The 11,689-nt window shown below is 50.2% G+C and overlaps 2 protein-coding genes across 6 annotated transcripts; one reads left to right on the plus strand and one right to left on the minus strand.

The window, feature by feature from the left end:
• Nucleotides 1–24: 24 nt before the first annotated feature.
• Nucleotides 25–6,271, plus strand: LOC134012925 (retinal Mueller cells isomerohydrolase-like). Of its 5 annotated transcripts, none has more exons than XM_062452603.1 (15): nt 25–151; nt 817–899; nt 1,146–1,296; nt 1,487–1,594; nt 1,918–2,059; nt 2,170–2,317; nt 2,421–2,502; nt 2,930–3,062; nt 3,332–3,471; nt 3,634–3,763; nt 4,005–4,119; nt 4,319–4,413; nt 4,965–5,076; nt 5,170–5,319; nt 5,687–6,271. In XM_062452603.1, the coding sequence occupies exons 1-14, from the start codon at nt 141–143 to the stop codon at nt 5,316–5,318; spliced, it is 1,599 nt and encodes a 532-aa protein (XP_062308587.1). In that variant the 5' UTR covers nt 25–140; the 3' UTR covers nt 5,319; nt 5,687–6,271. The 5 variants fall into 5 exon arrangements, with proteins under 5 accessions (XP_062308587.1, XP_062308586.1, XP_062308585.1 ...); XM_062452602.1 differs by lacking the exon at nt 5,687–6,271 and adding an exon at nt 5,484–5,678; XM_062452601.1 differs by lacking the exon at nt 5,687–6,271 and adding an exon at nt 5,484–5,678 and having other exon boundaries at nt 26–151; nt 5,170–5,358.
• Nucleotides 6,191–11,427, minus strand: si:ch211-198n5.11 (methylcrotonoyl-coenzyme A carboxylase 2). The gene is made up of 13 exons (XM_062452598.1): nt 11,302–11,427; nt 10,306–10,611; nt 9,974–10,170; nt 9,617–9,795; nt 9,223–9,303; nt 8,944–9,122; nt 8,522–8,723; nt 8,309–8,400; nt 7,643–7,799; nt 7,414–7,536; nt 7,144–7,289; nt 6,920–7,001; nt 6,191–6,757 (listed from the first exon to the last, which is right to left on the minus strand). Exons 1-13 carry the CDS (start codon nt 11,319–11,321, stop codon nt 6,671–6,673), a joined length of 1,851 nt encoding a protein of 616 aa, XP_062308582.1. The 5' UTR covers nt 11,322–11,427; the 3' UTR covers nt 6,191–6,670.
• Between the last annotated feature and the right edge of the window lie 262 nt (nt 11,428–11,689).

Consider the following 11,689-nt stretch of genomic DNA (forward strand, 5'->3'; position numbering starts at 1 on the left):
TGTGATTGGCTGGGGGCCTGAGCAGGGGGTGGGGGGGGGGTCAGACGAGTAAGATACCTTGGTAGAAATGTGAGCCTTCACCCAGACCAGTGTGTGTTTTCATCTGGGAAGACTGACAGTGTTTCATCCAGCGAAGAATCATGGTTAGTCGGTACGTATCTTCTCTTTTGGAACTCTCTGCATCTTGTGTGTGTGTGTGTCTGTGTGTGTGTGTATGTGACTGGTTTAGGGTTCACACTAAACCTAAACTAGTGTAATGAAACTTCTAAAACTGACATGCTGGTTGTGGCTTCAGAGTTGTGTTAGGATGCAGTTGGGTTAATGTTGGGTCGTGTTAGGGTTGGGGTAGAGAACTTTTCAGGTTGTTTAGAGTTGTGTTGGGGTTAAAGCTAGGGGTAAAGAATGGTTGTGTTATGGTTGTGTTGGGTTAGGATGATAGTAGTGTGGTGGAAGAGCTTTGCTAAGGTTGTTTAGGGTTGCGTGAGGGATTTTGTGGGCTATGGTAGGGTTGTGGTAGAGCTGTTTTATGGTTGGGAATGCTGGATTTTACAGCCTTGGCTCTTGCATCAACTTTTCCAGTAAGAGAGGGCGATTCTGTGGTGAGAAAACATTTCAGACCGCAGTCTGGTCCAAACCTCCATATGAACCCCTGAACATCCTGTCAGGGTGTGGAGACTTTGGAAGACCTGGAAGTTCCTTCAACATCTCTGTTGGAATACGTGGGTTTGAATTGGGTTTGTTATGATCAGGATTACAGATTGTTTACATACTCTGTGTGTGTGTGTGTGTGTGTATGTGTGTGTGTGTGTTGCCCAGAGTGGAGCATCCAGCTGGAGGCTATAAGAAGATCTTTGAGACGTGTGAAGAACTAAATGAACCGATCCCTGCCGTGGTCACTGGTACACCCATTCTGCCACACACACACACATATCAATGTGTGACCAATGGCAATAAACTTGAAACTTGAACGTGAACAGAGACACACACAAACACTCCCTCCCCTCACATAAACACACACACCTTCCAACCCCCCAGGAAGTAAAAAGGGGTTTTAAGATCTGGTCAAACAGACATTTATGAGATTCCCTTGTGTGTGTGTGCATGTGTGTATGTTTATGTGTGTGTGTTTATGCATGTGTGTGTAGGTGTGATCCCCTCCTGGCTGGGGGGCAGTCTGCTCCGTCTAGGCCCGGGCCTGTTTGAGGTGGGAGACCAGCCCTTCTACCACCTATTTGACGGACAGGCCCTCATGCACAAGTTTGACCTGAAGAATGGTCACGTGACCTACTACAGGAAGTAAGTCCAACAAATATGTGCATGTGTGGGGGAGTGCTTCTCTCTCCCTGCAAATAAGAGGAATGCTTTGTGGGAGCCTCAGGATAGACAACTGGTTCTCGTTAGAGCGGACCAAAACACACACACACACGTCAACACACAAACAGACGCAGAGGATGTTCACGATCGAACGAAAACCCCGTCCCTCAAGGTTTTTGAAAACGGACGCGTACGTGCGCGCCATGACGGAGAAGAGGGTCGTGATCACAGAGTTTGGGACAGCGGCCTATCCAGACCCCTGCAAGAACATCTTCTCCAGGTGAGGCTGGGTGAGGGGCCTGAGAAACTACAGAAGATCCTTCATTATGTTTTTATTTTATTTATGAATATATTCTTATCTCAGACTCAGCTCTGTTTGTTATCTGGGACAATGCAATATAAATACTTAAATAAAAAAATAAAAAAATGTTTACTTAATTTAAATATGCGTGACTGAACTGCGTAACTAATTGATTGATCTGAATGAAAGAGTTTGCTAAATGAAAACGTTACAAAACCATGACGGCTCAGAGAAAGGATTGCTTCTCACAGTGTGTGTGTGTTGGTGTGTGCGTGTGTGTGTGTGTGAGTATCTGTGGGCAGGTTCTTCACATACTTCCAGGGCATCGAGGTGACAGATAACTGTCTTGTGAACGTGTATCCGGTCGGAGAGGACTTCTACGCCTGCACTGAGACCAACTACATCACCAAGGTTGACCCTGATACCCTGGAGACCCTGAAGAGGGTGAGGCCTGATTGGATGAGATCACCGCGAATCATCTGTCTGATCCCTGTATATGGGAAACCAACGAGGGAGAAACCATGAGCATGTGGTCCACTTCCTCCCTCCCTCAGGTGGACCTGTGTGACTACGTGTCCGTGAACGGGGTGACCGCCCACCCTCACATCGAGAGCGACGGGACCGTCTACAACATCGGGAACTGCTTCGGGAAGAACATGAGCCTGGCCTACAACATCATCAAAATCCCTCCGGCTCCCATAGGTGGGTCGGACCAGTAGGTTCGGGTTGGTGTGGTGGGGTTATGGTTAGTAGTTAGGGTCAGGGTTAGGGTCATTTACAGAGTGTGTTGCGTGTTGTGTTTCAGACGGGTCGGATCCAATAGAGAAGTCCCAGGTGATGGTTCAAATCCCCAGCAGTGAGAGGTTCAAGCCCTCCTACGTGCACAGGTACCATCGGCTATAGCTCAGCGGTACAGCTCTGAGCTGCAAATCAAGAGATTGCAGGTTGGAATCCCCCTATGTGTACGCCCAAACTGTTCTCTAGCCATTCATGAGCACTTTCCCTTCTATGGTTGCAGTTTACATTTGATTTATTTAGCAGATGCTTCTATACAGTTGTTGTGTCATTTATGTTTCATGAGCTGGTTTACCTGAAAGTGAAAAGGATTCCTTAATACTGATCATAGAATAACTACAGCTGATCCAAGATCCTGAGTATGTCTAGTCACCATGACAATCAACCGATAATAATATTTTGATTACACGCATTCATAATATCGTTTAGATTATTATAGATGACAATGTATAATAAATAAATATAAGCCGGGTTTACTCTTCCAGAGCAGAGAAGCTACATCTGTTCCTCCTCCCACAGTTTTGGCATGACAGAGAAGCACTTTGTGTTTGTGGAGACAGCTGTGAGGATCAACCTGCTCAAGTTCCTAACGGCCTGGAGCATCAGAGGAACCAACTACATGGACTGCTTCGAGGTGAACGAGACCATGGGGGTACGTTGACTGGATGTTATCTGTTATGGTTTATAATAGCATCCTTTTATCATGTTTTGGCATTTATATCGTGGTAGTATTCTACTAAAGGATCGTTCCTTCCTTTGGAAAAATAGTTCTAGAACCGTTGTTTGGTTCTAAATGGAACCAACAAACGTTCTTTAAGGTTTCACCAGAAGGTTCTCCAACAAGGACAGTCAAGGAACCCTGTATTGTTCTAGTACTTGTTCTGCTATGTGGCCGGTGACAGTAATGTTCCTTCTGTCCAGACCTGGTTCCACCTGGCCTCGAAGGAACCAGCAGAGTACAACCCTGTGAAGTTCAGAACCTCAACCTTCAACATGTTCCACCACATCAACAGCTACGAGGAGCAGGGCTGCATAGTGGTCGACCTGTGCACATGGAAAGGGTGTGAACTGCTCTGGGATAGATTGATATGGTCTGGACTGAGCTTGTTTGCTGTGGCATAGAGTGATCGGGTCTAATCAAGTCTGCTCTAGAACAGACTGGTCTGATCTCCTTCTGCTTAACATGGTCTGGTCTGCCCTAATCTCTGTGTGTGTGTTTGTAGGCACGAGTTTGTGTATAACTACCTGTACCTGGCCAACCTGCGTAACGACTGGGAGGAAGTGAAGAAGGCGGCCATGAGAGCCCCTCAGCCCGAGGTCCGACGCTACGTCCTGCCTCTGGACATCCACAAGGTCAAACACACAGTGCACACTATGTACTACACACTACACACCACTCATATACTAACCACTACATACTACGTCCTGCCTCTGGACATCCACAAGGTCAAACACACACTACACACTATGTACTACACACTACACACCACTACATACTACGTCCTGCATGTTCTCTCAAGCCTTGTCCTGTGTGTGTTGTGAGTTCCTTCTGTGTCAATGTGTGTGTTCTGGCGTTCCGGTGTGTTCCGTACAGGAGGAGCAGGGGATGAACCTGGTCTCTTTGCCCGACACCACCGCCACGGCTGTTCTCCGCCGTGACGGAACCGTGTGGCTAGAACCTGAGATTCTGTTTTCTGGGCCTCGTCAGGGTAGGACCACACAGGTTCTCCTCATTCTCTAGAACAAGGAACGCTGTAAATCATTATGTATGTCTCTAGAACATGGTAGAACAGTGTTTCTGACTGCATCCTCACATTCACACCTGTCTGAAGAGGGAGGGTGACATGTACACAGGATGTGTTGTGTACTGGGGCTTGGCGGTAAACAGGAAGTTGTTTCTCTCTGCAGCTTTTGAGTTCCCTCAGATCAACTACAGTCGCTGCAGCGGGAAAAAATACAGCTACGCTTACGGACTGGGACTAAACCACTTCATACCAGACAGGGTGGGTACAGACTAAACCACTTCATACCAAACAGGGAGGGTACAGACTAAACCACTTCATACCAGACAGGGTGGGTACAGACTAAACCCCTTCATACCAGACAGGGTGGGTACAGACTAAACCTCTTCATACCAGACAGGGTGGGTACAGACTGAACCACTTCATACCAGACAGGGTGGGTACAGACTAAACCACTTCATACCAGACAGGGTGGGTACAGACTAAACCACTTCATACCAGACAGGGTGGGTACAGACTAAACCACTTCATATCAGACAGGGAGGGTACAGACTGAACCACTTCATACCAGACAGGGTGGGTACAGACTAAACCACTTCATATCAGACAGGGTGGGTACAGACTGAACCACTTCATACCAGACAGGGTGGGTACAGACTAAACCACTTCATACCAGACAGGGAGGGTACAGACTAAACCACTTCATACCAGACAGGAAGGGTATGGACTGAAACATTTCATAGAAACATGACAACTCATAGCTGGCTGGTAGATCATCTGACAGTCACAATCCTATTGGTCGCCCCAAGTAGATCTGTAAGCTGAACGTGGTTACCAAGGAGACATGGGTGTGGCAGGAAGCTGACTCGTACCCCTCCGAGCCGCTTTTCGTCCAAACGCCAGACGCAACCGAGGAAGATGACGGTAAGGACAGAACAGCACCTGACACACGTGACCGACAAACATGCCTCTTATTAAAGCTGTCACTGAATTCTCTGTTGTCGTCCCATCCTCTAGGGGTGCTGCTGAGTATCGTTGTGAAGCCCGGCGCGGCCGAGAGGCCTGGCTTCCTGCTCATCCTCAACGCCGGGGACCTGACAGAGGTGGCCCGTGCTGAGGTCGACACTATCATCCCTGTTACCTTTCACGGCATGTACAAACCCTAGAGTTCCCCTGGTGTTAGCCTCCAGACATGCTAACCCTAGAGTTCCCCTGGTGTTAGCCTCCTCCAGACATGCTAACCCTAGAGTTCCCCTGGTGTTAGCCTCCTCCAGACATGCTAACCCTAGAGTTCCCCTGGTGTTAGCCTCCTCCAGACATGCTAACCCTAGAGTTCCCCTGGTGTTAGCCTCCAGACATGCTAACCCTAGAGTTCCCCTGGTGTTAGCCTCCAGACATGCTAACCCTAGAGTTCCCCTGGTGTTAGCCTCCTCCAGACATGCTAACCCTAGAGTTCCCCCTGGTGTTAGCCTCCAGACATGCTAACCCTCGAGTTCCCCCTGGTGTTAGCCTCCTCCAGACATGCTAACCCTAGAGTTCCCCTGGTGTTAGCCTCCAGACATGCTAACCCTCGAGTTCCCCCTGGTGTTAGCCTCCTTCAGACATGCTAACCCTAGAGTTCCCCTGGTGTTAGCCTCCTCCAGACATGCTAACCCTAGAGTTCCCCCTGGTGTTAGCCTCCTCCAGACATGCTAACCCTAGAGTTCCCCCTGGTGTTAGCCTCCTCCAGACATGCTAACCCTAGAGTTCCCCTGGTGTTAGCCTCCTCCAGACATGCTAACCCTAGAGTTCCCCCTGGTGTTAGCCTCCAGACATGCTTACCCTAGAGTTCCCCCTGGTGTTAGCCTCCTCCAGACATGCTAACCCTCGAGTTCCCCCTGGTGTTAGCCTCCTCCAGACATGCTAACCCTAGAGTTCCCCCTGGTGTTAGCCTCCAGACATGCTAACCCTAGAGATCCCCTTGGGGTTAGCCTCCAGACATGTTAACACTACAGCTTTCAATACACTAATCTGAAATAAGAGTCGTTTTACAGTCCTGTAAATCAATTACAGAAATTCTTTACAAATAACAAATGTTATTCCATAACTTTTTTACAAATAAAAACCAAGTTGTTGCATTGATAGTGTCATTAGTACAGTACATTAGTCTAATTACAGTCACATTAACTCATGAGAGATCAGTCTCTAAAATTGCACTTTGGACGTCCATCACAGGACCAAAGGCTCTATGCATTAACAGAGAGCTTGGCGGGTGCATCTCAAGGCCAGGTCCAGGTCTGGTTCAGCTCCGGGTCTGGTTCAAACCCCAGGTCCCGACCTGGGTCATGAGGTCTGGGTTCTAAGGCAACAATTACTTCAAAGTCCAGGTTGGTTCAGTTCTAGGCCTGGGTCATTACTCATGAGGTCTGGGTTACCAGGCTGGATTTCATTCCTGGGCTGGGTTGTAAGGCCAGGTCTGGGTTCTTGATCTGGGCCCTAAGGCCAGGTCCAGACTTGGGGTCACAAGGTCTTCAGGAGGTCAGACCCTGAGCATGGGGGAGCAGGTCTTCTCTGTGGACAGCTGGTACCGCTGCTGCTGGCTGATGGTCAGACAGACCCCCACCACCTGAAACACAACCCCCCACGACAAATCACAAGGGCATAACGCTTCTATATGCTGTATAGCAAAATGGCTGCCATGTGGTATGGAGAGGTGGGACACAGCAGGAGAAGGGGAGACCGGGACAGGAAGTAGACTGGAAGTGGACAGGAAGTGAGGTGTGTTTACCTTCCTCGTGTCCTGAGGGAGGATCACTCCGTCATCCCACAGCCTGCCAGATGAGAAGAAAGCCGAGCTCTCCTCCTCCAGCCTGTAACACACACACATTAGTCAGCAGGTGATAAATATCGGTGCCTAATGATGCCAGCCCATGCATGTGTGTGTATGTCTTTGTATGTGTGCGTGCTTGTGTGTGTGTGGGCGTGAGCAGCGAACTGATCGGTGTGTCCCACCTCTTGTTGATTTTCCTCAGCGCCCCCTCCCCCTCCCCCTCCCCTCCCTCAGGAGGAGTCAGGGCGGCCGCGTAACCCGGGGCGACCAGACTGACTCTGGCGTTGGGCCACAGGAACAGGAAATGAGGGTCAAACGCCCGGCCGCACTGGACACACACATACACACAAAACAATCAATTAAAAACAGACTTAATAATAATAATAAGTGCAGAGTAGGGCTTGTGTTGCGGTTCTAAACGGCCACCACACCTCCTCGACTAGCACACTCACCATAGCATAGCTGTCGGCGCCATAGCAACCACCTATGACGACGGTGATTTTGGGGACGGTGGCGCAGGCCACAGCTGACATCATAGAACCCTGGGCTTTGAGACGGTTGCTGTTGGTGTCTGCCTGTAGGAGGGAGGAAGAAGAGGGAGGAGGGGGAGGGGGAAGAGGAGGAGTTAAGCAGACCAGAGCCACTAGAAACCTGGATTGGAGTATTGTTCAGTGCGTGTACCTGGCTCAGAGTGTGTGTGTGTCTGGGCCGGGGCGCGGTGTTCTGCAGGAAGAGCAGGGGGACGTCTCTCTGGTCGCACAGCTGCACAAAATGGCTGCCCTTCAGCGACGCCGCGCAGGAGAGCTCCCCGTTACTGGCGACAATGCCCACCAGGTGCCTACGGGTTCAAGGGTCAGAGGTCAAACAGAGGGGATCACCGACCGCAATACTTCCTTATTAGCGGGTCAGGTGACCCCCCAAAGGTACGGTTGCCGGGACAACGTGGGATGAGCAGGGGCCTCTAGGGTCCTCTTCCCAGAAAGGGGGGCCGGGGCATGCACCGATCTGATTGGACGACCGTGTGAGTGTACTAATCTGATTACCGAGGTAACGGGGTTAACTCTTAATCCGCTGGTAATTCATTGTTTAACTAATCCTGTTAGAGACCGTCAAGAGGGGAGAAATGTTACTCAACAGAAGCAGTCTGTTCCTACAGGGTCAGCAAGAACAGTTGTGTGTGTGAGAGAGAGGGAGGGAGGGAGTTAATGGGTGTGTGAGGTAGAATGAGTGTGTGAGGTAGTTAACTTGTGTGTGTGAGTTTGTCTGTCTGTGATATGTGTTTGTGTGAGTTGGTGTGTGTGGATGTGTGTATGAGAGTCAGTCAGTCTGTGTGTGTGTGTGTCTCACCCCTCTATCTTGGCAAAGCCTGTCACCAGAGTGGTTCCATATCTGGCCTTGAACTCCTGGAACTTACTACCATCTGTCAGACGACTCAGGATCTGCAACAACAACAACAACATCCACAACAAAGACACAAACAACACAACTGAGCACACACTGGCGTGTCGTACAGTGTGTGTGTGTGTGTGTGTTTGTATGTGTGTGTGCGTGGGATCTGACCAGTTTGACGTCCAGGCTGTGGTTGTAGTCCAGAGGAGCCAGCCCCATCAGCCCCTCAGGGCTGTGTAGCGGCTGTTCCACCCTCCTGCCCTGCTCCCCCTCCTCCTCCGGCAGCTCATAGTTCAGCGTGGAGATGATGTTCCTGGTGTACACGTAGGCCTCCTTCTCGTCCCAGGCAAAATGGTCCACGCAGCCGCTTACCCTGAAGCAACAGCACACAGTGTTACCGCTCACACACCATCCTCATTCTTCCTCCTCCAGACACTCCAGATTTGAATCTCTTGACCCGCAGCCAAATCCTCTACTCATTCAGCTCTACCTACACCCGTCCCTCACGCCGCACTGTGCAGCTGTCTTTCAAGAATTTGGTGAAAGTAGGGTTTCACTGTTTCCTGTTGGCGTCAGCAACTTCCCCAACTCACTCTGCGTGCAGCGTGGCCCCGCCCAGATCCTCCGGTGTCACCTCCTCCCCGGTGGCGGCCTTGACCAGTGGCGGCCCTCCCAGGAAGATAGTCCCGATCCGGTGGACCATCACAGCTTCCTCCGCCATGGTGGGAATGTAAGCGCCGCCCGCAGTGCACGAGCCACACACTACTGACACCTAGAGAGACAATACGGTACTGACACTACAACAGCAGGTTTACACACACACACACACACACACACACACACACACAGCCTGCCTGTGTCACAAAGCTTACCTGAGGGATTCTCATGGCGGACATGATGGCCTCGTTGTAGAACGTTCTCCCTCCTTGGTTCTTATCTGGAAAGATCTCTGACTGGAGAGAACAGGCCAAGTTACTTATGAGTGTGTGTGTGTGTGTGTGTGTAGGTGGTTACATGTGCGTGTGTGTAGGTGGTTAAATGTGCGTGTGCGTGTGTGTAGGTGGTTACATGTGTGTGTGTAGGTGGTTACATGTGTGTGTGTGTGTGTGTGTGTGTGTGTAGGTGGTTACATGTGTGTGTGTGTGTGTGTGTGTGTGTGTGTGTGTGCGTGTAGGTGGTTACAAGTGTGTGTGTGTGTGTAGGTGGTTACATGTGTGTGTAGGTGGTTACATGTGCGTGTAGGTGGTTACATGTGTGTGTGTGTACCTGCAGAGGGAGGAAGGCTCCTCCACTGTCCACCAGGTAGACACAGGGCAGGCGGTTCTGCATGGCCACGTCCTGGGCCCTCAGCTGCTTCTTCACTGTGATTGGATAAGCCGTGCCGCCCTTCACTGTGGCATCGTTGGCTATGAAGACGCACCACAGGCCGTTGATCCGGCCCACACCTGGGGGGTTGGGGACACACACACACACAAACATACAGTACACACACAAACATACAGTACACACACAAACATACAGTACACACACACACACACACACACAGTCAGTCAGATGCTAGATTCACGAGTCAGTCAGTCCTAGGGTAGTGCTTCCAGTCAGTCAGGCCCAAGCTAGACCCACCAGTCAGGCAGCCAGCGGAGGGGATGTCTCCATAGGGCAGACCGAGCCCAGCGAAGGGAGACAGCTCCAGGAAGTCCTCATCATCAAGCAAGAGGCGGAGCCTATCCCGGACCAGCAGCTTTTTGTTCCTCTGGGTATGTCTGGCAACGGCGTTCTCTCCGCCCCCTTTCCTCACCTTCTCTCTGAACGCCACATATCTAAAAAGGGGAGGAGTTGGAACACCTACTTCAACATCCAATTGCAGAAGATTCCATTGGATGTGGATGCTTTTACGATGACAGGCTGTTCCATAATGCCCCCCCCCTCCATGAGTGTTACCCCCAGGGACAAACCTCTGTTGGCAGGCTGTGCTGTTCCTGAGGTTGGCCTCGTAGACGTGGGTGTGGATCGGCTGCAGCTTCTCCTCCAGGACAGGAAACGCGCTGGGCGGCCTCTTCCTGCGTGTGCCGGTCCCCATAGAGCGGGCTGGGGTCAGCCTGGGGTCACGCAGGGGTCGTGCTTCCTGAAGAGGTAGGCTGGAGGTCAGAGGTCGGTGTGGACAGTGGTGGTCAGGTGACCTGCGGTCGGGGCTCCGTAGCACGGCCAGCGTGCTGGAGGGGACGTAGGAGGGCCAGGCCCCGACATTGCAGCGCAGGCTCCTGGGGGAGGGAGGTGGAGGTCGGGGGAGTGAGAAGAATGAGGAGAGAGATGGGGGGAGAGTGTGGGATGGAGGGGGAGAGTGTGGGATGGAGGGAGAGGTGGCGGATGGAGGGAGGGAAAAAAAGAAGGATGAAGGGAGGGAGCGGGGGTTGTGTTTTATTCGTCACTGTGCCTGGTAGCTTTTTGTGGTAACTTTACGCTGTGCCTGGTAAATACAGACAATTTCTTGACTCTGACCACCGAAATACTGATCAAACTATCCACTTCTGATCATTGAAATGCTGCTGTATTTTCTACATTCACGTTTTGTACATCGCTTTGGGTAAAAGCGTCTGCTAAAATAATCAAATGCAACTGGGGGGCACAAGAGGGTGGGGACGCAGGACCATAACAAGGGTGCTCAAATCACTATTTTGCTTTGACGTTGTTCGCGCCCCTTCCTGTCTCAAAGAAAACTCCAGATAGAATGCATGAATATATGTATTTTGTCTAGACATACCATTAGCGTACGTGTCAGTATGGCTTAGTTTAAGTGTCAAACTACCTGTCAAGCTGTTCACAACAATACAAATGTGTGCTAAAGGTCATCAGAGTAGCTTGCAACCTGTTCATTACGTGCCTGCGGTTCAGTAATACCCTTCACTTGACATAGCCGTTAAGATAACATTTAAAAGTGCATACGGTCTTACCGTGCCAGGCAACTGTACATGACTAATTCTGGATTTAGTAGACAGAGGACAACTTAAACTGCCACAATAGAACCTCGCATTTTTCATCGAGTGTTACAGTTAACGCGGTCTGGGCGGAAACAAAAACTGCAGTTTCATATGGCAATTAGCTGTCATCCTAAATACATACCACTAGAGGGCATTGTTCACTAATCAATGAGGATGATCAAGTTTGACGTCTGAGGTTGCGTTTGTTTTGGAGTATTTACTCATCTTAGGTGTTGATCTAAAAGCTTTAAGTTTTTTTTTAAGATGTTCGTTGATAAGGCATGCCAATTTTTTTTTATAAAAATACGCTTGTTGAATTACGAAAAGCTACAAGCATAATTTTTCTGACGATCTATTTCAA

Source organism: Osmerus eperlanus, chromosome 26, assembly GCF_963692335.1.
Source record: "Osmerus eperlanus chromosome 26, fOsmEpe2.1, whole genome shotgun sequence".
Lineage (NCBI taxonomy): Eukaryota > Metazoa > Chordata > Actinopteri > Osmeriformes > Osmeridae > Osmerus > Osmerus eperlanus.